General features: G+C 37.8%; 1 protein-coding gene across 1 annotated transcript in view; it reads right to left on the bottom strand.

The window, feature by feature from the left end:
* Nucleotides 1-27,506, bottom strand: part of ak5 (adenylate kinase 5) — a 62,493-nt gene that overhangs the window by 21,441 nt on the left and 13,546 nt on the right. Inside the window, exons 6-8 of the mRNA XM_034888218.1 lie at nucleotides 16,938-17,129; nucleotides 9,588-9,678; nucleotides 3,998-4,071 (exon numbers count right to left, since the gene is read on the bottom strand). Of these exons, the coding sequence (XP_034744109.1) occupies nucleotides 3,998-4,071; nucleotides 9,588-9,678; nucleotides 16,938-17,129 (357 nt within the window). The remainder of the gene's footprint in view (nucleotides 1-3,997; nucleotides 4,072-9,587; nucleotides 9,679-16,937; nucleotides 17,130-27,506) is intronic.

Here is a 27,506-nt window from a genome sequence, read left to right as displayed (position 1 = left end):
ATGATCACACTGGGATCACGGCTTATCTTTATCAGAGGAGGATAATATTCAGATATTAATTTTGTCAAGCTTTGTTTTTCAATGGATGGAGGAAAATCCTTCCCTGAATTTAGTTATTTAATCCCTTAAACAATTTTAAAGCTGCTATAATCAACATTCTTATCTTAACAGAGGCTCAAATGACTGTGTGGTGCTCCTCTATGTTCACCGGCTAGCTGCTAACTTTGTCACAGGTGGTGTACTGTGGATTTACAAAAACCAAAACGGTAAAGTTGCAAGCTGTAAAACCAAGAAAGAACCAAAACACATCTTCAGAGTTGGGGGATCATTTTCTGTTGGTTCATGACGAGCGACCTCTCTCCCTCACATATTACAAATTTGATGCCTTACAGCTTTAACTCATTCCCTAGAATTAATCGTTTAACCTTATGTTGCTAATTGCTGAAAATGCTAATATTTATTGCTAACATTTACGTTCTTTACTGTTGAGTGCTTCAGAACATTGAAAAGATATTTTGAACATTTTCAGTAACAATGTTATTGTGACAATGCGATCTGTTATGTCAATAAGTATGAATGTATACAGGATTATCAACTGCCAAAAATGGAGTATATTCAAGCATTTAATAAAATAAATAATACAAAAATAATAAAAACTGTACTGAATTTAACAGAGCCACAGTGAGAGTGTTCAGGGGATAAAGATGAATAGATTAAAGGTGATAAATTATATACACTATTAATTTGAATGTGTTAAGCAATTTGAGGAAGAATGATGAATGACTGAATAAAGGTAGCAAAATAATTATAGTGGATGCATGATTAAATTAAATTTAGGACAATTTCAGGGAACAGTTGATCAAAAATGTTACTAATGGACTGAAGTTAAGTGCTGGTGTTATTGCGTTTCTTTCTTTAGTACTAACTTAGACAAATCTGCATAATTCCACACAAATCCAACCACACATTGTGTGTTTCGTCACCACCATGTTCCTTTCACTTCCCACCATAATGCAATTGAATGTGTGAACACTGAGCATCCAATTTCACATTTGAGAGAAGAACATCTGATTTTCACATAAATGTAGTGTTAGATGAGCGACCACCAGACAAATAAATGTTGCTGTTTTCATTCTCTCACTGTGCTTATTTGTTTTTGCATTAAATGGAGCAACAAAGTACAACATGTCAGAAAACTGCTCGGCATCATTCGCAGACAGAAAGAAATGACTGAAATAAAAACAACCTCCCTTGACATTTCCATCTAATGTCAACTCTTGACCTCCCATTGCTCTGGAACTGACTTCTAATGGTTGTGATTTAGACATGTGGCTGCAGTTAGTCGAGGAGAGGAGCAGAGGCAGAGAATAATAAAGTGAAGCAGAGCTCTGTGAGTGTTGAATAAATGGCGTCAGTGTGGGGGAGTACTGGGTGCCAACGACGAACCAGCTTGGCATGTGGGTACACCAACTGGTCTGATGATGATGATGAGAGAGAGAGAGAGAGAGAGAGACGGGGAGAGATAGATTTGTGCAATGCAGTTTGATTCACACAGACACATGTACAGTCATAAACACACTCCTAAGCCAACATCCAGAAACCTAAAGTCTTATTCATGTCAGCAGGTCTGTGATGCTGGCAGGACAATTTTTTACAATACAGTTCTATCCCTACAACAACACTGCTGTAATTCATGCGGTCCATGCAACATTTTCTACAATAAGCAACAATTACAACCAAAGATATTAAAGAGGTAGCTGCTTAGTAGAAATAAAATTACTAAATCTCTACTGGCTGACAAATCTCTACTGTATTATTTCAAAGATATCATTATTCATAGTTTATTGTGTACACATGACAATAATGGTAGGAGAAACATTTACAGTTTTAATTGTAGATTGGATGATTAAAATTCAAAGTATGATCTTACGGGAAACCATGAAGTCAGATGACAAGTGAAATCGCCATGATTCATCTTCTGCTTGAACTAAATAACAAAGTTCACTGGGTTTTAGCGGTGAAGGAGGAAGTATTTTGATCCCACTGACATCTAATGATGCAGGAAGAAAACGTTTTTAGAAGCGGCACACGTTGCCTCTCGATCTTAATTTCTGCTAACAATTTCTTCTCGTCAGACTCTCCTGGGTAAGTCGCCTGTGTGAGCTAATCAAATAAACTGCATCCCTCACCCTTAACTCATTATTTTCAAATCTCAGGACCACGATATCAAACTGTCATGTCTGTCAGAACAAGTCTGAAGACGCTCTGTTGGGTTGAGCGCTTGTCATTACCATTCAGAAAGCAGCTGCATGACGCTCTGCACATTTCTGATGTGATGATGGAAGTCTGTAGGAATGTAACAAAGTACAAGTACTGTACCTTACGTGAGTATTTTTATTCTCTGCTACATTTCCACAACATTTCAGAAGGAAATATTGTATTTTGTACATTATATTTATTTGACACATATAGTTTAGTGGAGTAGAAGAATTAAGGAACACAAAAGGGAAAATACTCAATGTTCTGAAATACCTCAAAATTGTAATTAAGTAGTACTTGAGTATATGTACTCAGTTATTCCACCACTGAAATATACCATCAAACAACAAAATGGACAGAAATGTAATGCACAGCAACATTAAATGTTCTTTCTTCAGGATATAATTAGAGGAAAATGTCCATGAGATTTTAATACCAAAGACCGAAAATAGCCACTCTGCCCTTCTGTGGTTTGCCACGCTAACAAAATCCATCTCTGTCTCACATCCGAGGCTACAAATATGAGATGACAAAGCTGCACTGAGCAAAACACTCTCCTACTAAGCAGCCGGTTATCACGAGCAGCTTCCAAGTTTGAATTGTATGAATGTGAATTAGAAGTATGCTGCTGTAAGAAAGACTATGATCTGAAAAACAATGCCTGGTTAGAAAATGGAAAAACATTAAAGCACCTCAGACAGCAACACTCACAAGGAAAGAATTTGGAATTAGAAAAATGAAAGTGGAAGAGACGGATGTAGAGAGAGTTGAGCAATTAGTTTCGAGACGCTCAGAGGATGGGAAATGAGCCAGAGGTCAGGGTTACGCTTCACTGCAGCGCCAGCATCATGTGGAGGAATGATGCTCATCTGAACCGTCGCCAAGCATTACACAACATTCTCCATCTCTTGCTGAATCATCCAGCCTTTGAAAGAACTTTACTGTTTTGCCATTTTTGAAAAAGATAATTTGCCGTTTTATGTTTTTGCAAATATAAAGCAAGGAGAGAAGGAAAGCAAGGGATGTGGAAACGGGGAAAATTACATTTTTTTGCTTGTTAGCGGAGGTGGAGGAGAAAATTTGATTCAGTAATAAAACATTGTAACTAAATTACTGCAGATTATAATACTTGAACACGGTTGTTACATAGATGATTGAGATAAAAGGACAGCATTGAGATGTTTGCCATTAAGCTCCTTTTTTATCTTAAATGCATCACACTGATTGCGTGTATGGCTTCATTGTCTTTCTGAGGACTGTTGATGGATAATGTCTCTGCGGTTTGGATTAAACTCTCTCTCTCCTTGCATGGCAGCTTTTCCACTATCAATGTATGACTGGGCAAAAGTGCTTTTACCGATAAGGTTAGGTTATTAGATGTTATTTGAGAAAAGGTCTTGTATTTGTATTGCTGCTTACAGTATTTTAAAGGTCCAATACAAAAAAAAATCAGATGTCTTTTTTCCATTATAAAACAAAAAGATTGAGGTGCTATACTGTCTAAATACTGTGAACGTATCAATGCTTAATCCACAGAGAAATACACACAGTCTGTAAACGAGCCTTCAGGATTTTCTTACATTTCTTACATTTCTTACTATACTCTATATAGTAACAGTGCCATTACAATCATTCAGTGTTGTTACATTCCACAAAAACCCCACAAAAAACAACAACTTTATCCATCTCAAAATTAGGTATATTGCCAACACGTATCAACAAATTTCAAAGTAATTACCTCATCGTACTTGCAAGGTACATCTGCCAGGCTGCTGGGGTCACCCAGTAGACTGAGATCCAGCTCACTAGGACCTGAAGATGGAACAAACAGAACAATGGCCAAACTATGAGTTTACTGTTAATTCATTTAACCGCTGTATGGTATTCGGGTTAAATTGACCCATTTCAAATTTTTACAAGAAGAAAAATTGTATAAATATCCTTTTTTTCAAGCTGATAATCAATGACCTTACCTTATTCTCTGTGATAAACATGTATTCCTGACTCAATTCATAAAATTATTCTGGATATGACCACTACAGTTGAATGATCCAACAGATTAAATATTGATTAATCTGTTACTTATTTCAAATTCAATCATCTAAAAATAACAAATTGAATGAAAAATGTAGCACGTATTGTATACGCTAAGGTATAGCCCTTAAATAGCTTGTTTTTCTAAGCAACAGTCCAGACCCCCAAGATATTAACTTTAATAGTTTAGTTTATTTCAGCGGCAAATTCTTCAGGTCGTCCTCCCACCCCTCACTAGAAGAAGACAGAAGTACAATCACATTATCCGGTTTAAGGTGTGTTCTCACAAAATTAAACTGGCAAAGTGCCAGTTGGTCAAGGCCACACCCCCAGCCTCCACCTTGCCCCCCCTCTCTCCTCCTCATAAGCTACAGACTCAGAAATAACACATGCTAAGGAAAGTTCATTGTGGTTACAGTCTCTAGTGGCTGTAATTCTACAGTATTAGGGGACCAGCATCCAAAGAGAACCATGTCATGGGACCTTTAACACATTTTCATCCTCTTCCTCTGGGAAACTGGGCCGTGAAGAACAACTTCCCCTTGGCAGATTATTTTCATGCACGCCAGAGAACAGGGAACTGGGTTAGATTCTGCAAGGATGCAGCTTCAAACGTTCAGGCAGATTCCAGAGAGACGGCAGCTGTGCATTTCTTACATGCATTGTGTTGAAAAGCATCAGAATGCACCAGATTTACAGAGAAAATCAGACCTGTGTCCTTTCTGCAGTTCAAAACTTGAGGGTCAGCTACATGTCAGAGTGCATGTCGTCTTTGGAAAGTGAAGGGCTAAGGTATGACAGTGTTGAAACTTAATTTGTTATGTCAGGTGGCCGAGGCTGCAGTCGTCAGCAACACCTCAGTTTGGTCCACGTAATAACAGACTGAGGATGGAAAGTGGCAGCAGTTTCCTCTCCCCTGGGAAACAATGTGGCACTAGAAGCAGCAGATGGACTAGGAAGCAATTTCTCTTTAAGATTTTGCTAGTACCTCTGCTGCAATCTAAAATTTCACTTGGTCTTTTTACTTCCTGCAGCTCTACTTTTGACCTTATTTGTAACAACAGATTAGGTCTGAAGATTTCACCCATGTGATTGAGATTTCCAATTTTCCTTAAGTGTATTTAAGAGTTTCATGATGCAAAAAAACACCCTTTTTATTCTTAGGTGGAACCCCTATTTGTGTGGCTCCATCATAGAGAAGTTCATCTTGACAAATGTACAGATGTCACTCTGCTTTTAAATGCACTTCAAAGTGCACCTACATAACTGCTTGTATGTAAGTGGATGTATTTAAGTAGGAACTCTCTTAGTCAATCATGCTCCACATGAGGAAAATTAATTTTCTGTAAGTCTTTTCATTTCTACAAGAGTAGTATCTTAAGGACAATATAATGAGATTTTCCTACATGATCATTTAGTGGAGTCAGAAAATATGTAATGGATGCACCAGCTTTTTGATGGAATTGAGTGGTCATTTCTCTTTTGCTTCATTCAATTCAATTCAATTTTATTTATAGTATCAATTCATAACAAGAGTTATCTCAAGACACTTTACAGATAGAGTAGGTCTAGACCACACTCCAGAATTTACAAGGACCCAACAGTTCTAGTAGTTTCCTCCAGAGCAAGCAACAGTGCGACAAGAGACCTTTGTTCAAGGATATATTTTTTAGATTTTGCAGGCTTCATGCAACTCAAGTGGTATCAGCACAGTTGTTTATAGTCTACTTCTGTGTTCTTGAATCAGACTGCTGTCAAGTGTGTTAGGTAGCTGTGAAGTACCACAAGGCAATTTTGACATCAAGGATGGCTGGGAATGATAGCCTCAGTCACATAATGAGTCTGGCCTTTGTCACATAATGTATAATAATGTAATATATATATTGTAGAGACAAGCTGACAAAATTGTATAATAATGCCACATCCAAACTGTCCCTACCTGTCCACTAATAGCTCTCTTTGGCTGTTAGCATCACTAAGTATCATTCCACTGAACGGATTATTACATTGTAGCAGCAGCTCTCCTCTGATCCGAACAACACTGAATCTAAAATATGTCCTTCTCCTGAACTATTTTAAGGTGTCAAATGTCGTTTCTTGGTGATTCTGCTCCTCCTGACACAAACCTTTCCTTCTGAGTGAATGAATCTGTAACGGTTGCCTTCATAAAAAAATTTTGGTGTTGGACTTACTGCATTTAAAAAAAGAAATAACCCAGTTACTACGCAGCTTCATGCTCTGCTGCAACTGCACTGTGCTGAACTACAAGCACAAACAAGGCAAGGCATGTTTACTTATTTAGAAAGCCAAAAAGCACAAGTTGTCCATACAGTTAAAGATATACTGTCCTTGGACCCTCAATCCAGACCGGTAAGATACAAAAATAAAAGAATAAAAACACTTCAACTAGGCCACGACTGTGGAAGAATCTTCAAATAAAGGAAATTTAAAACGTTTTTATTAGTACACCGTTCTTTTTTAAATTAAATTTCATTAGGAGTTGTTTGACTTATTTTAATTTCCCTAGACTTGCATTGAAGCTCACACTGGTCTGCACAATGCTGTAGGTGTTTTCTCACAGTTAGAAAAAAAAACAGACATGTGGAAATCTGATTCAGCTCCCCAGTTTGAAACCTGGTTACAGGTTGTTGTTGTTTTTTATTGCTTTGGTACAATTATTGCAAGATGGTAAAACCTTACAACTCTTTGTACACTTGTACTTTGTACAAAACTCAAAGCAGATGATCAAAATGGCTGTTTTTTCAAAAATGAAATCACATGTTCAATTGACCAAGTACACCCAAAGAATTACACAGTAATATTTTCACCACACCTAATCAGTGTGTCATCACGACAATACCGTTCATATGAAGTAATTGGCTGTCACAATGCAATGCTCACAGTACTTTTCATATGTTACTCTTCTGATTTGCATGAATACATTTCACCAACATATAATCCAACTAGTTACATTCAATTAATTAAACTGGCAATTTCCTTTAACGCGGAGCAGGATAAACAACAAGGAAGAGGGATCCATCAGAGAGGTGGGCATGGAGACCAACAGTTTGGTCAGAGAGGTTACTGTAAATACTGTAAAAACCAAATTTGGCCAAATGATTGTAGAAGATGTCTTCATTGATCACAACTTCATTACACATAAGATAGATATGGAAATGATAGATTCTGTAAGTGTTGGGTAATGTGAGTGTATTACCTGATGTGAAAACTGTAATCTGTCTTTTACACTACTGTAGCATATTACTTTCAGCACTTGTAACGGGGATTTGAAACATATAACTTGCATTGTTTGTTAATGGATTCACCGGGGATTAAAAAAAAAAAGAGTCAATATGTTGTGTTTTGGTGATTAAACCATGTGTTCTCAAAACCTTTCACAAAAAAAATTATCTTTTGAATCAATGGTTGTGTGGTGAGACATGTTCAAAATCCAAATGAATGAATGGCAAGTTTTGAATGATAGACCGGCTGTACATTATGAAATTATACTACATAGTTGCATTATTAGTACCAACGTGATTAAAAAAACTGTAGGAATTGATGGGCATTTTGATAATAAGATCCTCTTTACCAGCAGCTTACTTTGCTGAGTTCAGGTTGTATGTGTGTATGTGTGTGTGTACTATAATACATAATGAAACAAGGTATGGTCTGGTACAAAACCTCCAATAGCGAGTGGTATCGATTTTGTCATCTAACTCTCCACTAGAAATTGAATAGTTATATTTCCTAAAACATAGAAGTAATCCATTAATGACCAAATTCAAGGTAACCGTAACAAAAAAAAAAATGTTATGCTATGTGCCAATATTTAATGATGTGATTATTAAAACTCTGGTGTTGATCTGCATTTGCCCCAAAAATACAATACAACATTCAACCAAGAACAAAAAAGTAACACAACTACAAAACAAAGAAGCAATTAAAAATGTGCTATAGTAAAACAGTGTAAACTGTTTGAGGCAGCGAGCAGCCTTTACACCACAGATGATGTGGGAATAGTCACCGGTTACACCCACACTTTATTATGATGAGAAATAATGACAGCGTTGCAACACAGATCAGGCAGATTTTTCCAGCTTGGTTCTGTGCAAATGGGAAGATTTTTTCCTTTAACTAAAACCTTTATGATCTCTCTCACTTTATGAAATCGCTGCAGAAACACCTGTAGAGCGCATCTGACTTGTTTGAAGACTTACTCTTTTCGTTGATTCTGTACTTCTCACAGAGCGTGGCTAACTCTGCTTCACTGGTTGCTATGCCAACTCTTTTGGTAACCAGGGAGCTGAATGGGGATGAATATTTTGGAGAAGCATTTCTTCAATGAACACATGCAGCTCTTAAAACGCAATAACACCTCATGCATGTTCTTTGCTGTGACTGTCTGTATTTTGATGCATGTCTATTGCATAACATTTCCTCATTAAGGCAATAGCTACTGATACTGAATATATTTTACTATATTATACATACAAATACACACATAAGTAAACATGGAACACAGTATTACATAATGTGTTCTTTATTATTGATGATTTGGCCTTAACGAACCTGTCCTTCTTGGAACATGTTATCTAACGCCGACTGCCTCTCGTAGCTGTGTAACATTTACTACCATTTACACAGTGATAGAAGAAGTACTTTGATATTTTACTTAAGCATAGAAATACTCTGTTACAAGTAACAGTCCCGCATTCAAACCTTTATTAAAGTAAAAATGCAAAAGTATTAGCATTGGCATTAGCATGGCCTTTAAGTACAACAACAAAAAATTATCATTATTCAGAATTGCCCATTCATTTATATTATAAATGAATATAATATATTATATTTGATAAATCATTGATGCCTTTACTTGAATGATATTGCAAGTAAAGTTGCAGCTACTTTTAATAACTTCTTTGATTATTATTATTTTATATCAACTAAGACTAAAGGTCTGTTCACCTGCCACCACACTTTCTTACCGCTGTTTTTAAATATCCCATAATCAGAATATAGGTAATTTTTATAAAACCAAAACAATAAGTGCCCTACACTTTTGATCCCAACAATCCATACTTGTGTAGTGTCCCATAATACGTGTCTTGCTTAGGAAAGAGTAATTAGGAGTGATCAAATTTACTGTCATTTCAAATACTGTAATTTGCCTAATTTAATTCCCTAATAGGTTCAAATATTGCCCAAAATAATCTTACTGAAGCTAATACTCAGTTTTGCAGTTTTTAAAGTTCTCTGGTCACAAAGTTGTATAAAATAAGTGTCTATCTCACCGGCTGCCGGCTCTTTGGAGGGAAACAGCTTGCTGTCCAAAGTCATGCTGATGTCACAAAAGACCTCCTCCTCGTCCCGGTCAGCATCCAACTGAAAAGGAGAACGAACAAAAAAATCATCTTGTTCTTTTGTTCACAATTCATAAGTTTATAAGCTTTCATAAGCTTTTTGACATTTCATTATTTCAGCTTGACAGAAATGACAGATCCAAGCCATAGACAGAAGTCATGACCTAAACTTCCAACATCACAATCACAAATGGACATGCTCAGCCCGTTAAGCTGCTGTGACATCCAGAATGAGACTCATTAAAAGACCAAACAAAGAAATGAGCTCTGTTCCGGGGAACTATACGCTCAGGGTCACTTTGTATTCAACTCACACCGGAGGCTTTAATAACACTAGATTAATAAGCCTCCCTTCTGTGTCAATCAGTCTTTCAGATTATTCAGAGGCCGGCTCTCTTCCTTTGCACGTACACTACTTGTATATTGACCGTGAAGAATCTGGTTTGTTAGCAAACTAGAAGCTGACTGAAGAAGACTTCTCCTCCCTAATCTGCTTTTTTTGCCGTCCCTCTGCTCTAATTAGGGACGACGACAAGAAGCAAGGGACCTTGTGCTTATACAAAACGGATTTAAAAAAAACAGACCGAACAGAACTGCTCTGTTTCTCGACCTGAAACTTAAACAGAGAAAGGAATGAATGTCAGCTGTGGGAGTGTCAAACGGCAAAATGTAGCATAAGGATAGCCCACAACCAACAACCAGCTTCTTCCTAGGGGTTGCCATGGTAACAACCTGAAAAAAGCCACCAGTGTCTGCTGTCTACTGTGTGGGAGAGTCCCCTGAGCCTGAAGCCCAGCAAATCCAGCAGCAGAAAAGGAGCAGAGAGGATCAAAGTGAGGATTCCCCCAGAGAGTCAGGCATTCAGAAACCAATCAGCCAGCTCGATGTGTCCGGCATCACGAGGAGAGAAAAATGACCGCTGTCACACTCCAACGTCTTTATAACCAAATTGTTCCAACTTCAACAGAGAGGCGCCATGTAATCCGTCTATTTTTACCAGAAGCTGTCTGAGATTCTTCAGAGAAAGTTTCTCTTTTCAAGGGCAGATTAGGAGCTTTTACTTTTTTAGAAAATCTCTGCTGTGGACTGATTGACTCAATGTCATCATCTGTTCAGGCAGAGGACCAGGAAAGGGAACTTATAGTGCAGCATATCAAGTTTATATAAGAAAGCAAAGTGCACCAGTCTCCTTTTTATTAGGCTGATAATCAAAACTAATGCTGTATCTACACTGAGCCTTAAAACCATACAAGGCAGTAATGGGTTACACATCAATAGTGACACTGTATGCTTTACTCAGAGATCCAGATATTGTCTCTTAGAAAGCATAAAGGCTGGGGCAGGCCCCAACATGAAACAGAGTCGCTGGACCCGTCCTGCACCTCTGAACACGGAGTTGTCTACCAACGTTAGAACAGTTTTAATTATTATTTAACTTGAGATCAGTATTTCTGTTTTTGTCTTTGCCTTTTTACATCCTAACACCTATTTTGTTTTTCCAAACTTTAACTTAATTTATTGATTGCTTGCAAAGAGGGAGGCAGAGGCGATAGAGAGCTGTCTTGCTATGCAGCTTGCAACAGCATCTAAGCAGGCTTACATCATAATTCCCCCCCCCCAAAAAAAAATCCTTTTTTCAGATTCATCTGCTCTGGATCACGTTTTTGATAAACTCCAAAACTGGATGTGAAAATCGCTGGCTTGGACGGAGGACCAAATCTGAGAGAGAAAAATGTTTGTTTTCAAACAGCTTTATTAATACTGTGTATCTTTATGTTAAATTATTAACAAAACTGATTTCATGAAGTAAATGTGAAATATTAACTTTAGCCACATAACATTACTTATCATCATTTTGCTAGCCTTAGATTGGTTTCTTGTTGGCATAAGATACTTTGGCGTGCACACCAGAAAGTTTCTTCTGCGCACAAGAAAAAAAAAGTAATATCATGTCTCCTTATGGGCTCCATACATTTGTACTGTATTCGGTAAATCATTTGCGGAGTCATTAGGATTTTGAACAGTCCACAAATACATCAAGCCCCTCCCTGAAATAAATCATCTTAAAATCGAAAGGCAATTTGCTTCTACCTGGTGGATCGCACACCCATGTGCAGAGGTTCAGTCCTCGATGCAGCGGCCGCGGGTTTAAGTTTGGTTCCAGCCTGGGGCCCTTTGCTGTATGTCGTTCCCCTTCCCTTTCTCGCCTTTCATGTCTAAAGCTGTCCTGTCAGAAATAAAGGCCTAAAAATGCCAGACGCAAATAATGTTTAAAAACTGTGTCTTCAGCCGTTAATAGTTAATGTAATCAATGGGTGGAACCCTTCAGCGGACAGAAGTGCGTGCTTGTGTCGAATAATTAGTTTACCTTCATGGACTGAACATTATATAAAGTAAAAATGTTTTTAAGAAGTCCATTGACGGCGGGAATCAATATAAAATCCCTCATTCTCAATCTCAAAGATCTTAAAGAGGAGATGAGAAGTATAGATTAAAGGAAGCAGTGACATCTTTGAGATGGCAGCTCCTTTTTTAAACTTTGCAACTCTTTTCATAAAGATGTATTCAGTGTTTTCTGTTTGATCATCTAATTGAATTGATGTTGAGCTAAAAATAATTGGAAAAAGAGCTTCCTCCAATACATCACAACATTATGTCCAATGCTTAATGTTGTCTCTGAAGAGAACACACAAAACAGGAGAGATGTAAAAAGATATGAATGTAATAGGCTATAAATAGATAAAAAAAAAGATCCAAAGCCTATTTCCGGTTATTTAGTTATTTTCAAAGCGAGGAATATCTCAATGTTTTTTTTAACAAGAAGATAGTTACATACCAATTATTTACAATGTCAGTGTCTTATTAATATTCCAGGAATGAATACCTTGTAACCTTCCCCGGAGAGATAAAAATCCTAGAAAGACAGAGCGAGGTGCCTTCTGTTTATTATGTCTGTGTTATCTCACAGCATGTGGGAAGGAAGCTGGAGCTAAGCTCACTCATAAAATATCTCATTATATCGGTCCTTTTTTCTAGAATGACAGGACTGCTTTAATGCAACAAACTATAATCTCTCCTTCGCTGTAATTTCCTGTCATGTTTCATTGTTTTTGTGTGTGTGTCTGTGTGTGTGTGTGTGTGTGTGTGTGTGTGTTTGATAAGTTACGTCATCCTAAATACAAAGAACAGACCATCATTTGTACATTATTGTCTTTTCCCACATAAAAATCTGAATTTGCTATGCCACTTGTCAGGCCGCCATTGTACATAAGAACTTGTTCTTAATGACTTGCCTGTAAAAATAAAGGTGAAAAAAAAATCTGAGTAATTGTCACAAATCCCAACCTTTGTCTATGGCTCAAAAATAACAACACTGAGCAATTGTACGTCAGATAATCCATTACAAAGCTGTGTTGGTTTATGCTTTTATGTTGGTTTATGCTTTTATAACATTTAGATAAAAGGAAAAAAAAAACTCACTCTTAAACACACACACAAACATGATGCACTCAAGTTCTAAAAGTCCTTTTGTGCAATAAAACGTAAGTTGTCACTTCTCCAAGTGTTGGTGGAAACAAAGCAATCACTTTCAACTTCCTGTACCATCCTCCACACATCTACTGTTAATACCATATAGATCTATAAAGATAGGTTTTTCCTTGCGTCATTTGTCCTGAGATGTTCTTTTAGACTGAGCCAACCTTTGTTGTCTTTTGTTGTAATTGCAAGGAGGAATAGACAAGCAAGAAGTAAGGGGAGAGTGACGTTTTTCTAACTCGCTCGTCAATGCTGCAGTGATTCACGGGGGGACAATCTATCAATAAAATGTTACTGTTACTGGAGTGAGGACCGCAGAATTCTTTCATTCACAGGTTATGGGAGAGAAAAGTTATACCCAAGGCGTTTATTACAAAAAACCAACACACCAAATATATATACCTGTTAGGGATATTGGATGTTTAAAAGACCTTGAAATATTATTTTTTCTTTATTTCTGTATTGTTTCTATTGTTTATAAATTTGTTATCTAGCTGTCTATCTTTGAATAAGGTGTGACTGTGATTTGTACATTTCTGCCAGCATTAATGGAAAACAAAACACCCCATAAAACACTTAATGTATGTATTGCAAAAACAACTGTTGATGTAGCTTTTTAAATTTTTCTCACCTGTTTTTTGCTGTTTTTTTTAGGTGTTATTGTTATCTAACTGAACAAATAATGGACGCACAACATCAAGATATCTTCAACAGCCGGTGTAATATGCGACATTTACGAAGCTTTGACAGACTGCTAAACTCAACCAGTTGTCAAACATAAGCATACATTTTTTTCAGTTAATTTGATCAACAGAAGATTAATCTTAGTATTTTTGATAATGAAGGTTAAAGGTGGCTTTATTGGATTCACTTCTAGTTTTAACTTCTAGTTTTGACTTCTAGTAAAACTGCACATCCATGTGATTGATGAAGAAATAAATCAAAGAACTCCTGAGTTCATTCCTCCTCCTTCCACCACGGGGTTGAACATTACAAAGATGTTTGCCTAAAATTGGTGGAATTATGATTTAAATCAGAAACCGTCTGATCAAAAATACCAGTGAAGAAGAGTACAAACTATTCAAATTGTGCATGCTGGCAATTGGAAACTTTAACAGGTGAAGCATATACAGTTACATATAGAAGCGATGTTTCTGAACTGTGAAAAGACAAGAGAGCAAAGGGAAAGAGAGACCCAGACCAGAAAGCAATAAGCAGAATATTAAAAGGCAATATACATAAAGAAGGAATAGTGTTAAAGCACTGTTAGAATTAGAAAGTAAAATACACTGAAGCGAAGGCTGTCACAGGATGGCCTGAGAAACCTGACTCCATTAAAATACCAGAATAACAATTTTCTTTCCTCAGAAGGCTGCATTCAATTTATTGAGGGCAAGACAACATACTTTTGAATTGGGAGACAAAGCAGGAAATTTACTCGCTAGATATATAAAACAGAGGGAATTGGCTTTCACACTGATCTATATAGGTAACTATCTACCTCTACTGATGAAGAAATGTGTTCCTTTAAAGTGCCATTTGGGCTTCCCAAACTGAAAGAAGAGCAAAGAGAACTCCTTGATGCTGGTTTAACTATAGAGGAAATTAAAGAGGTAATGGGGTCCCTGCCTGTGGGTAAGGCCTCAGGGAACGTGAGCGTCACAGCAGAATTTTTGCAACTGAACTGGCTCCACTTCTGTTAGAGGTATATATAGAGGCCCTGGAGAAGGGCACACTGCCATCAACATTTAAGCAGGCTTTACTAACTTTGGTTCCTAAAAAAGGTAAAGACCAAGAAGACAGTAAGAATTACTGCCCAACCTCCCGCCGAGATTATTTAAAAAATGCCGGCAAATAGATTAAATAAGGATATTGCTTCTCCAATTCATCCTGATCAGGTGGGGTTTATTAGGGGCAAAGCTTGTCGGATAATGTCAGGCGCCTCATTAACAGTTCATGGTCTTTGGCTGATGGACAGTCCCCATTGGCTGCTATTTCACTCGGTGCTGAAAAAGGCATTTGATATGGTTGAATGGTTTATATGTTCAACATTTTGGAAATGTTTGGGTTTGGCAGCATTTTTGTGTAGCGAAGTAAGATGTTGTATAAGCACCCAGATGGGTTCATTCTTGAATATTATACTCTTGGAAGGGGAACAAGACAGGGCTCACTTCTGTCTCCTTTTGTTATTTTGTTTTTATTTAGGACATCTAATTATTTTTATTATTTCTAACTTGACTTTAGGTTGCCCCCAGACACCAATCTAATAGCATGCACAAACAAGTTTCTCACATTAGATTGGATTCAGTTTTCCCACTGCTGCCAGGACGACAACCCTGCGCTGAGGCTCAGACAGAACAATAAGATTGGAGAGGCAGCCACGAGCCAATAGCTCTATCACCACCTGCCTCAAACAATCCTAAGGGTACCTCAATGCCCCTCCGCACCAGAGCACACAATCTAATGAAGATCTCAGTGGTCTCCAATTAACACTCGGCTCTCTATCCCAGCAGCAACATTCTGTGTTTCATCTCTCTAAACAATCAGGAGCCGCTGTCCTTTGGGTGTATTAGAAATGATATTAAATATCTTTGACTAGGTTAACGTGATTACTGGCACACACATTTAGACATATTGTTAATACTGAATGATTCTACAAAACTGCAGATTATGTTAAATTACATTTTTGATTATTGATTACAAATTTATTTTGGGGGTATTATTTCCACCTTTCACTAGCTAGTTGATTGTGTAGAGACTGAAGAAGAAACGAGTAAAGAGAGAGCGGGGTGATATGCATCAAAGTCCTCAGGCTTGAATTAGAGTCAGAATGTTGCAGTTAAATGTAATGTGTTTTTATCACTAGGCTACCAGGATGTCATGATGAACAATTTGAAATAATTCATTTCTACACTATCTGCATATGACAACTAAAGTATAATGTGACAATAGTTAAAGGTCCAACACGTACAGTGTACAACCTGCAGTATCACATACAAAAGCAAAAGTGAAATCCAACCCCAGATTCACTCTCGTTTTGGAACGAGTTTTGTCTGCTTGGCATTCACCTCACTATAATTTGCATATAACTACAGACCTGTGACCACCATTTGGGTAGCTTACTTTAGGATGTTTGCTTACACATGTTCAAATTTGTGGGTGTTTAGGCCTACCATAAGACTGGCAGCCATCCAATGGTGCAAACACCTAAAAATCCCACTGCTACTTTCCATCCCACATGATTCTAGTTTAGCAGTTTGTCTGCACCAGGAAGTTAAATTCGGCCTCAAAAGATAGGATAGATAGTGAAACGGTGTGCAACTGCTTTGAGATATGTTTTCTCTTGTTTGGTGGGTGTGTCTCTTGTTTATTGACTGTGTCACAGGTGATACCAAATCAGCAGAGACGTGTCTGTAAACTTGTGGTAAAAAAAGTCAGAGCACTTGCGCACACAACAGGATGTTCAATCCACCCCCATTTCAGTTTAAAAAAACGTGTTACTATGTTTTGTCTGGCCTGAATGTGGCCCTAGACTTTCCAAACACCCATCCACACTCTTATGTCCTGTCACCACTTCCTGTGTAGCCACTGAAGGTTACAATTGGATGTAAATCATGCTCTGCAGAATCCTTCAATATGGCATTTAACGAAACAATAGGCTGCTTTAGGAAAATTAACATGCATGTGCATGTATAATGTCTTTCTCTTTAATGCAAACCCACACAGACATTCCACACAACTTACCGTAACAATAAGGCCCATCTCCTGGAAGTATTTGACCAGAGGAATGGTGTTTTGTTTGAAGTTGGTCAGACGGCGGTCGATGGCCTTAGGGTTGTCGTCTGGTCGTCCCTGCTGCTCGGCTCGTTTCTGAAGCCTCTCCTTCAAACGGTGGTTAGTGCAGGCCAGGAACACCACCAGGTCCGGAGTGCAGATCTACCGAGAGGGAAAAAGACATGTGAAAAATTACAGCTAAAGCTTACCCACTCTTCATCTGACCGCGAGAAGGCTCGGTCTCAGAGCTGCAAACTTTAGAATCATCTGGGGGTCAGTCTCAATTTTAAATTTAATGTACTCTCAGCAAAATGTCAAAACTGCAATTCTCACAAGAATAAAGACTTCAATCTCATTAACGTCTATAGAGATTGGGTTTTTTTTTTTTGTACAGCAGGTTTTGAATCTTAAAGCAAGTCCATCCCCTGAATTTAACTGAATTGAATCAGTGTCAAGGAGATTTAAGGTTGAAGCCTTGGAAATAACCTGCAGCTGCTCATTCCACTGGTGCAGTTTTAAAACAGGCAGGATAATGAGTCAAATAGGATGATGCTAAACATTATTACCTGCCACTTGCAGACAGATTTCCTTTCTTTCAACCAAGAGATTGAGATTGTAGAGATTCACAGGAAAGTTTGTGTGTGTATGTAACGGAATTGTGAGAGTTAGAGGGGAGAACAGATGGGGGAGCTGCCGCATGATTCTCAGAATTTTTTTCAGACAAATTGCTCTCTCCCCTACAGTTTTCACTCTTCATACATCATTGTTAGGAAAATAGGAAATCTTGTGGTGGTCGCAGACATGTAACTATGGAGTCCATCAAACTTTGGCGCTGTTCGCACAAACTGGCGATAAAAAAACATTAAAAAAAAAAATCTGGATTCTTTACTGAGGAAATCACCATAGCAACGAGTTCTGGCACACACGCCTGTTGTCCTCTCTTTGCAGGACATGTCAAACAGCAGAGTAAAGTTAGCTCAGATCAGCTGTTACTAATGATATTGACTATACACCTGTGGTGACGATGGCCTTAACTCAACCATTGTCGAATCACTTTAGCAACATGTACTGCCACAGGAGGAGGAGAAGAAAAGGAGAGGACAAGAAAAGGAGAGAAATAAAGGAGGAGAGAAGATGAAGGAAGGAGAAGAGGTGTTATTTGTCAGCTAACATGATGTCACAATAGACCAAACCCATCAGACTCCGTGTAAATAAATAGTCATTTTAGCATTGAATAACACACTTCCTTCAAAGTCAACAGAAACCAAATTAAACTATGAAAAGCTATTTTTGGTCTTCTCTACACTTTTCCAACCATCACAATTTCTAGTATTGTGAGAAATAAACACATACTTTACCGATTTACATGTGAAAATATGGTGACTCTATACACGCTCAAAGTACTGTTTTTTAAATGGAGTATGGTTGGTTTAGCGCTAGCGAGACTATGTAATAACTACGAGAGGCATGTTGCCAATACATATTAACAAGCAAATCAACAAAAGCATTTATAACTTAAAAGAAAAGGTCAGGCAACAGCGCTGACTAAGGCCTGATTGAATTTGTGACACGACAATGAGCTTGACCGCTTCTCTTCTACAAAAGTTCAATGTACAAAAACATTCCTTAGTAACCAACGAGTACATGGAGTAAACAAGCTGACATGTGCGCTGGCTATTTAAAGATCAGTGAAGGATGCTGTTCTCTGATGCAAAGCAGCATCAAAGGGAAATAACTCGGTTTCTCTGGCGCTGACCTCTTAAGGTGAGGCGCTTCCAGTTGTTTTAGAAAGAGGAAATTCTGGTAAATACTCTCATCTTGAACTTGACAACTGGTCCCCCAGCTGACTGCCACCAGGAACTTCCCCTCTATAAGAAGCTTTAAGAGTGGTTTATTACTAATGATACTCTGTTGTTTACTTTCCTGTTTGTTAGATGAATTGCACATTTGATCTGGCCCACACCCAGAGCCCTGTTTTTTCTCCCAGCATGTGCTGTTTATGCATTTGGTTTTGTAAATTAGATTCATAATTTAAATAATTTAATGTCTGCAGAAATGTATTCATATCACATGACATAAGATCATCTATTTTCAGTTGTAATGCCGGCAGCGCTGTCAGTGATGCTATCTCTCTTGCTCAAAGGCCAGGAAGCATGTGGTAGGCTTCCTCTCCGACCAACCACACACACACACACACACACACACCCACACACATACACACACACACACACACACACACACACACACACACACACACACACAGGCAGATGTTGACCTGAAACACGTCGGCTAATACCCTTTTACGGATGTTCTGTTAAAGGAGATTTAAGCACTGAAATCCTGTGGCTTCCTGTTCTGCTGCAACCTCTTTTACAAAGCTAAATATAAGCTAGATGACACCGATAGTGTCACTTACAAAGTATAGACGTTGTATACTATTTACACACAAAATCACTCATGTGGCTTATTTTGTTCGGTGAGAACTGCTATGTAAAACCTTGCGTACCAAGTTTTGTATTTGGTTTGGTAAACAAGGCCTGGTATAAGATAAGAGATACCAACATTTTTCAAAACAGCAAACTTACTCCAGCTGTTATAACTTAAGTTAATCATGATGGACTCTTTCTTGTGATTTTGATCTTATTTATACTAGTCAAAACTACTGTACATTAAAAAACAGATGATTTCAGGCATCAGGCCATACTTCTGTTTGCCTTTGCTTCAATACATTCGGCCTTGCCTTTCTTTTCTTTTCAGATAATGTTCTTTTGGGCATTTTAGGCCTTTATTTTCATCGGACAGATGAAGACATGAAAGGGGAAAGAGAGGGGTACTGACATGCAGCAAAGGGCTGCAAGTCGGAGTTGAACCTGCAGCCAATGCTATACATGGCGCATGCTCTACCAGGTGAGCTACCCAGGCGCCCCTGCTCTGCCTTTCTAAGCATGTGGAGCTGCTGACTTTCGGACGTCTCAATCTGTCTCCATGAACCGAAGCCTAGGGTTGTTTCCTCTTCATCCGCCATCCAGCAGTTCTCATGTTGAACAAGTCCCTTTTATTTATATATCCCAATATCACAATCACACATTTACTTCAAGAGGCTTTAAAATCGGTAGGCTTTCAGGACCCTCTCTTAGACCTTTGATTAAGATAAGGAACCCACCAGATTCAGATTTTAAAAAAAAACACAGATTCTTCATTCTGTTTAAAAAATGTTTGAATGGCATTGACCTTACTTGTCCAGACAGAGCTAAAGCAAATTCATAATGGACATACATCTCTACATACTTGGGCCCAATGAGCATGTTCTATGTGTTAGCAAACAGCTTGGGTAAATGTAGCGCCAAAGTTTTTTATGATAATAATCACTCAGATTATTTCTCTGTTAATTGTTTAAACAATTTCCTGAAGCCTAAGGGGACATCTTCAAATTGCTTCTATTGTCAAACAAACAGACAAAATCCCAAATATCTTTCATTTACTATATTACTGTATACACCTAAGACTAAAAGCAGTACAACCTTACAATTAAGAAGTTGGAACTAAAGTTTGGCATTTTTGCTGGAAAAATCCCTTCTTATTAGCTACTTATCGATTATAAAAATTGTTGCAGAATTATTTTCACAAGAATGTCTTGACAACTTTCTAGGCGGCCACTGGTACCCAAACATTGACCTTACAATTAAAGAGTATCCCTTTAACCACTATTCCCAATTTATATTCCATATTAAAGTTCTTTTAGTTAAACTTGGATCCATAAATTTTTGTCCCAAAGTCACCAGAAAAGCTTTTATCTGGGATGCTAATGAAGGATAAACCTAAATCTTCAACTGTAGCCTTTTTTTGTTAAAAGTCACCTTTGTAGTCTTCATGCTTTGTAATAGCAGAGCTTATGCTTGCTAAAAGAAGAATTACATAACATTACTGTTTTTGCAACTTCCCCTTGTAAAATCCCAGTATGGCAGGAAGAGATAGATGAAACCATGTGCACTAGCAATATGCTGTAATTAATTCTTGTTGATGTTTAATTTCTTATTGATGTTACAGAGGAATATGCAGAGAGAGATTCGGTGTCATGGGGAACTAAAACTCTCCTCTGAAATGGTTAAAGTTATGGGTTGCAAAGCAGCCCCTCTTCCTCATTGGTTACAAAAGACAGAGTGTAGATAACAAATAGTGTGTAAAATTAAGTAATCCAATGCAAAAGCCCTACAGTAGATAACAAAATCTTCACTGTTTTAATTTTTGACTGATGTGCAGTTCTTGCATCTCTTTAGGAGAATATTAATGAAAAACCAGCTTGAGAGTACTTTTTTAAATGCTGAGCCGTGTCTGCAGGTATTCCTTTCTAGGCTGCATTCAACAACCTTCACTAAAAAGTTAGGGCAACATAGATGAATGTCTGAACATTGTCAATTGAGATAGTCTCTCACCTGGACTGTGAAAGAAAAATGTTTCAAGATCCTTAATAATCAAGAAACAGGGTTTTGTAAAGCTTGAGACACTTAATCTACTGCCACAAGTGGTCTAACCCCAGACATAACAAGGTTTTGGCATCTTTTTTGTCAAAGCATACACTCTTATTTGCTTTCTTTGCTCCTGAGTTGCACAAACGGCACTTTAATCAATTACTTAAGTCAGTCACTTAATTCTATTATGAATCCCAGGGTTTCTGCATCGGTGCAGTATTGGCTGAGTGGTCATCAGCTCCCATCCAATCACCAACAACTGTGCTACGAGCTGTTGCCGGGACACGGGTATTAACACAACTGTATACATGTGTTATCTACATGATTTCATCATCAGAGAACTTCCTCAGGTCCTTATCTAACCCCCGGGGCCCATTTGCAAACTCGTCATCAACCTTTTAGCAATCCTTTTATGCAACAATTTAAATAACAATGTGATAATGAAAAATCTATTCAGCTGAATCAAATTTTGGTGGTTATCTATTACAAAAGTAATTTACTAAATTTTAAAATGAGAGATGAAGCAACATATTAACTTTAAGACTTTCAAGCTCCTTGAATGTTGAAATGCCTGTTAATGAGTTAGTCACTATGTTTTTTTGTTATTTACCGCCTCTGCTAATTTGGAGAGACCAAAGGGAAGGTATGTTTAATCACATCTGTTTTGTTCCATGTTTGAAACAGCTGGAACTGCTGATAATAACCATAATAATAGCTCATCCGTGAGCTCTATCAATGAAGTGTGTGGCGCATGAATGTATGGGCATTGTCTATTTAGGAATCCCTCTCTCTGCACACAAGACAGCCACATATGTCATCTTGTTTCTTTGTTTGGGTTTCTTGTGCAGCTTTCAGACAGGGAACATGTCGTAGTTGGAATCTGCTGTCAAGGTAGACATTTAGACAGCAGCAACCATATTAGGAGTAATCATTATGCCGCGTCTTTGGCATCTTAACAAGAGAGGGACAGAATGTTACAAATACTGAAGAGACAAGAGAATATAATGAGGACATGAGAGGGGGTTAGCTGTCGAAATTGGTTTGTGTGATGAGCAAAAGAACCCAAGCACAAGGTTGTTTCCTGTATGCTGTGCAACAAGTCAGGTGTGCTTGGAGGACTCAGTAGAAGAAAAAAAAAAATGTAGAGGAACTGTAATTTGAAATCTACAAATAAATTAAAGGAACAGAATAATTATTTTCAGTGGGAAAATAATGTACATATTAATCACCCATAAATTACATTTACAACTGGTGGTGACATTACTGAACTGAGGCCGAAATTATAGGTCCCTCTTAAGTTTCCTTGAATTTAGTGTGGGACATTCCTCCTTACCAGCATTAGGGTCATCACAACACACTGGGAAAGCTTTCAAATCTGACCCGCTGTTGTTGTCTGCTGCGTCCCCCCCATCCTGTGTCATTTCCACAGTATGTCTTTCCTCTGTATGTCTATCTGTCTTTGTATGAGAGGGCGTGCCTGGAGGAACTAGGTCAAGAGGCATGGCCACTCTGCTCCGTCACATGCACAGCTGATTCCCATCTCATCATTCATCTCCGCAGCATTTATATCCGGGCTGACCACCTCTTCAGCGCCAGATCGCTAAGTGGGCTGTATTTTATGTAACGCTTTTCTAGTCTTAACGACTACTCAAAGCGCTTTTGCATAGTACAGGAACCATTCACCATTCACACACATTCATACACTGTGGCCGAGGCTCCCGTACAAGGTGCCACCTGCTCATCAGATGAACACTCACACACATTCACACTCCGATGGTGCAGCATCAGGGTCAACTCGGGGTTCAGTGTCTTGCCCAAGAACACTTTGACATGGGACTGCAGGGCCAGGGATTGAACGACCAACCTTCCAATTGGCCGGCAATCGCTCAACCACTGAGCCACAGCCGCCACACAATCGTTACATACACCTTTGTGGTAACTTGGCTCTGTGGTTGAGATTGTTGTCTTGTGTTCCTCGTAGTGACACCTGTTCTTTGTGCAGATTCTCCTTTTCCTGTTTGTTCCTGTCTAACGCCTAGCTAGTTTCCATTTCCACTCCGACCTGCCACCTGCTTTGTCCGGATTTCACAGTGAATCGACCGTTGCTTCAATTTTCGCCCTTGCTGGATATCATCCACGAACATTAAAACAACCTGAACTTCATACTGACTCTTGTGTTGTATCTCTGAGTTCTGGGTCAAACTAACATCATAAAACCCACTCTAATGCACTTTAGAAGCTTGTTAAGAGAGACACTGTAGACCCACCACACCTAATTAATTAAAGAAAACCTAGTTACATAAACATTGCTGCAAAAGTTTAAAAAATGTATGCACAAAGAAAACAGCATTTCATTAAAAACAATGGTGTTAATGCTAGTCTCCATCAAATCAATGCAGGTGGATATGTACTTTTCCGACCCTATGTACAGTAGGTTATTTTGGCGCTGCTATCCATGCACCTTGTACTGGTATTCATTTGTCTTCGTACTGTTCCAGTTGTGTTCCAGTTGGACTGTCTTTAGAACTTGTATGTATTTATGTGTCTTGTATGTGTTTACTGCACCCCATACCTAAAATAGGACTCATCATAACTGATTAATTCACACTACTATTTAAAAGTCAATTAAAACCTTAATTCCAACCACTGAATAGATATTCCTAAAGCAAATTTAAAAGCATGTTCTTGTTGAATCTCGATGGCTACAGTGTGCATGTTATGTTTATGTATTATAAGTGCATGAATGATCTTCTGTAGAGATGCACCAATACATCTTTTACTCTATTCCCTTTCCTAACCCTATTTTATATGTGGGTGTATGTGTCCTATTTGTCTACATATTTCTACAGTAGTATGTGATTAAAATGTGTTTCCCTGTGTGCATTTACATATCTATGTGATTCCATGAGTGCAAAATATGTTTGTGTGACTTTATTTATGTGCGTGCATGCACTTATAGATATTAATTTATAGATCTATGTGACGTTGTGTGAGCTTGTCTATCCTCGTGTGCATGTTTGTTTTTAACAACATATGTAATTGATTGTGTGCCTACATAATTGGGTGTGAAATAAGAAATACGATACAGTATGACTGACAGATATTGCCTTTTTGCATTGTTTGATAACATAACTGACTGCAGCATCAAATTAATTGCCCATGCCTGCCTACATTAACAAGCCAATCACAAGTGTTAACTGGAAAAATTACGAGATAAAGCGATATGCCAACTTTCACTAAATGTACCTCCAAGAGAGCCTCATCTGGTTTTCCCTGCGGGATCCCATAAACAAGTTTAATAACCATTCAGAGCCGCAATGTGTAGATTGTTTGGTATTTTCTCTATTACAATGCTTCCTTAAGTGACAAAAGCACATGCCGTTCAATGGATTGTGTCAGAGAAACAAACACATAGATGGGTTTGTATACTTTATATTTGCTATATATGGATCTGCACTCTTTAACATTCCAATATATTTGCTGTCCTCGTTTGTCCTACAACTGCTGCACAACAATTTGGTTCTATCTTATCTTAGCTTATCTTAGCTTATTTTAGCTTATCTAAGCTTATCTTCTTTTATTGTATCTTACCGTATCATATCGTAGCTTATTTTAGCTAGTCTTATTTTAGCTAATCCTATTTTAGCTAGCCCCTCAGGAATTTTGTGTTGCAAGAATCAATAGAAATTCAACCAATCTGTTGACTTTTGTAATAATCACTGCACTTTCTGCACAAAAATGATACAATGGTACAATGGTACAAGGTATTAACTCTTCAGGGGGCTTAAACTTTTGCAGACGCCATTTTTTTTTCTGTTATTTTGAAAGTGCAAATGATGGAAATAAAATATACAATATAAATATAAAATGTACAAATGTCTAATCTGTCATTTGATGCATTTTGGAGACTGTTCCATCTTTTCTTGGCTTTTTTATGCACATTACTACAACTTTTTACCTGGGGTGCCCAAACTTTTGAACCCCACTGTATCATTTGCTCATCTTTCTTTAAAACTAAGCATTTGATTAATGGAGCTGTGCTTCACAGCGAGGATGAAAGCACTATGGTCACCTTACAGACTGAATTCTCCCTATTTAACTGCACATGCTAGACAGAACAGCCCAGAAACAGGTCTTTCCTAAATTTCTAAACTTGTTTTACTTTTACTGAAATGTGTATTTTCTTAAAACTTAATTTACTTATTGAATAGTTCAGCAGTTTATTGGAAAAACAACATCAAATTCAGGATATTTAGTCAGAACTACTAGTAATTTGGGGTAACAATAATTACACAGAAAGAAATCCTGAAGGGACTGGACTATGAAGACAACCCCCAGAGTTCCAATCACTTTAATCAGTAATATTAAGCTAACTAAATAATATAACAATGGCCTCTTGTTTTTCTTCCAAACATCCTAACGAATTACATAACACTCTTTCGTAACTAATCCAGTACACTTTTTTTTTTTTGGTGGTAAACTGACTCTGTAAATGGAAAACAAAGTGGCTCGAACCAAGCCACACAACATTATTCCATCCATGATTGTGCACAGGACAGGGGAAAGACCATGGATCTATAAAGTGAAGGACAGTGTGAGTAAGACGGACATAGTCCTCCTGAAATATGAATCCTGTCTAAATGGGACTCGAGACTCTGATGTTATATGTTCTCTGTAATGCAGCTGAAATGATCAGATTATGAAGACAAACTTTACTCGTGCTGACCCAGATAGACCCCAACCTATTCCCCAACCACTCTCAAAGTCATTTAGTGCTCATTTAAAAGTTGATAAATGTTAAGGGATTTTAAATGTGAGAAAGAGAATCAATCCTTCTAACAGCAGTCAACCATTGTGTCACACAATTGGTCACTCAACTGTAAAGGCTAAACATCCATTAGGGGGCTCCAATTTAGACAGAAACACTGCTGTACTATACAAATCATAGCTTCTTTTGTAAGAATAACAGGTGTACAACAGCCTTTTGTCATTTATCGTCCATTCATTGGTAATTTACATGACGTGACTCTTCATAGAAAACAAACTCTCTTTTCATGTCCTACAAAACTGGCAGTTGCATTATTGATCCTCAGGAACCAGTTGTTCAAAGGTAAAATTATCGGATTTTGGTTTATCAGATTGGATCAAATCTGAAATTAGATTATATCCCGGTATCCAATTCTAGTTTTAATCTGGATCAAACCTTCAGTTTGTGTTGTTCTTTTCAGTAGGATTTGGATAACTTTGATCCAGAAAAAAAACAGGATTATCCTGATCTCAACAGGGGTGAGGATTTCAATGTGGATTCCAGGAAGAAAATGTAGTATAACTTGAAACTTGGTCAAATAATACATTTTTTAAAACAAAATAAAATAAAAATGATCTTTTAAGCATGAAATTCCACCAAACAGATTTCAATAACATACAAAAATAATATATTCCATTTTTATGTCATTCATCACCATATGTTCATTTCAAAGAAACAATCATCAGAGATGAGCTGGTCAAAAATAATTTCTGGTCTCTCCTCCTCAGATGAAGAAGAACCGTGTACATTCTTTATTTTGTTAACTATTGGACTTTTCTCCCGTTTTTTTAAAGATTTTTTCTAAATATCCACAATGTTTTTGTTAATATATACTTGTGTTTCATTTTTTGTGACTCAGTATAGGGGTCATACAAGAAATTTTAAATGGAAGTGGATGTTTATATCATTTTTGTGTTTTGTCTCAAAATAAGAAACACTTACCGTGACCCATTGTTGTCCCATTTAGAGCACTGGTAATCCGGATGTGGTAATCTTGAAAACTGTGTATCTGGATCAGGGTGATCCAGTCCAATGTTGCTTTGAAAAACCGGCACAAAAGTAAGACGGATTACCGGATCCTAAATTGCAAAAAATGGGACTTCCAAATCTAGATCATTTTGATCCTGATTAAATGTTTTGAACAACTGGCCCCAAGAAATGGGTCCAAACATCCAGAATGACAGCTGCTACACTGTAAACCCTAACAGTTGTACTAGCTCATAACTAATAAGCTCATCACAGTCAAATGTCGTTTTGCAGTTG

Source organism: Etheostoma cragini, chromosome 12 (genome assembly GCF_013103735.1).
Source record: "Etheostoma cragini isolate CJK2018 chromosome 12, CSU_Ecrag_1.0, whole genome shotgun sequence".
Taxonomy (NCBI): domain Eukaryota; kingdom Metazoa; phylum Chordata; class Actinopteri; order Perciformes; family Percidae; genus Etheostoma; species Etheostoma cragini.
Note: the sequence above shows the minus strand (reverse complement) of the source record. Positions and strands in the feature narration are given on the sequence as shown.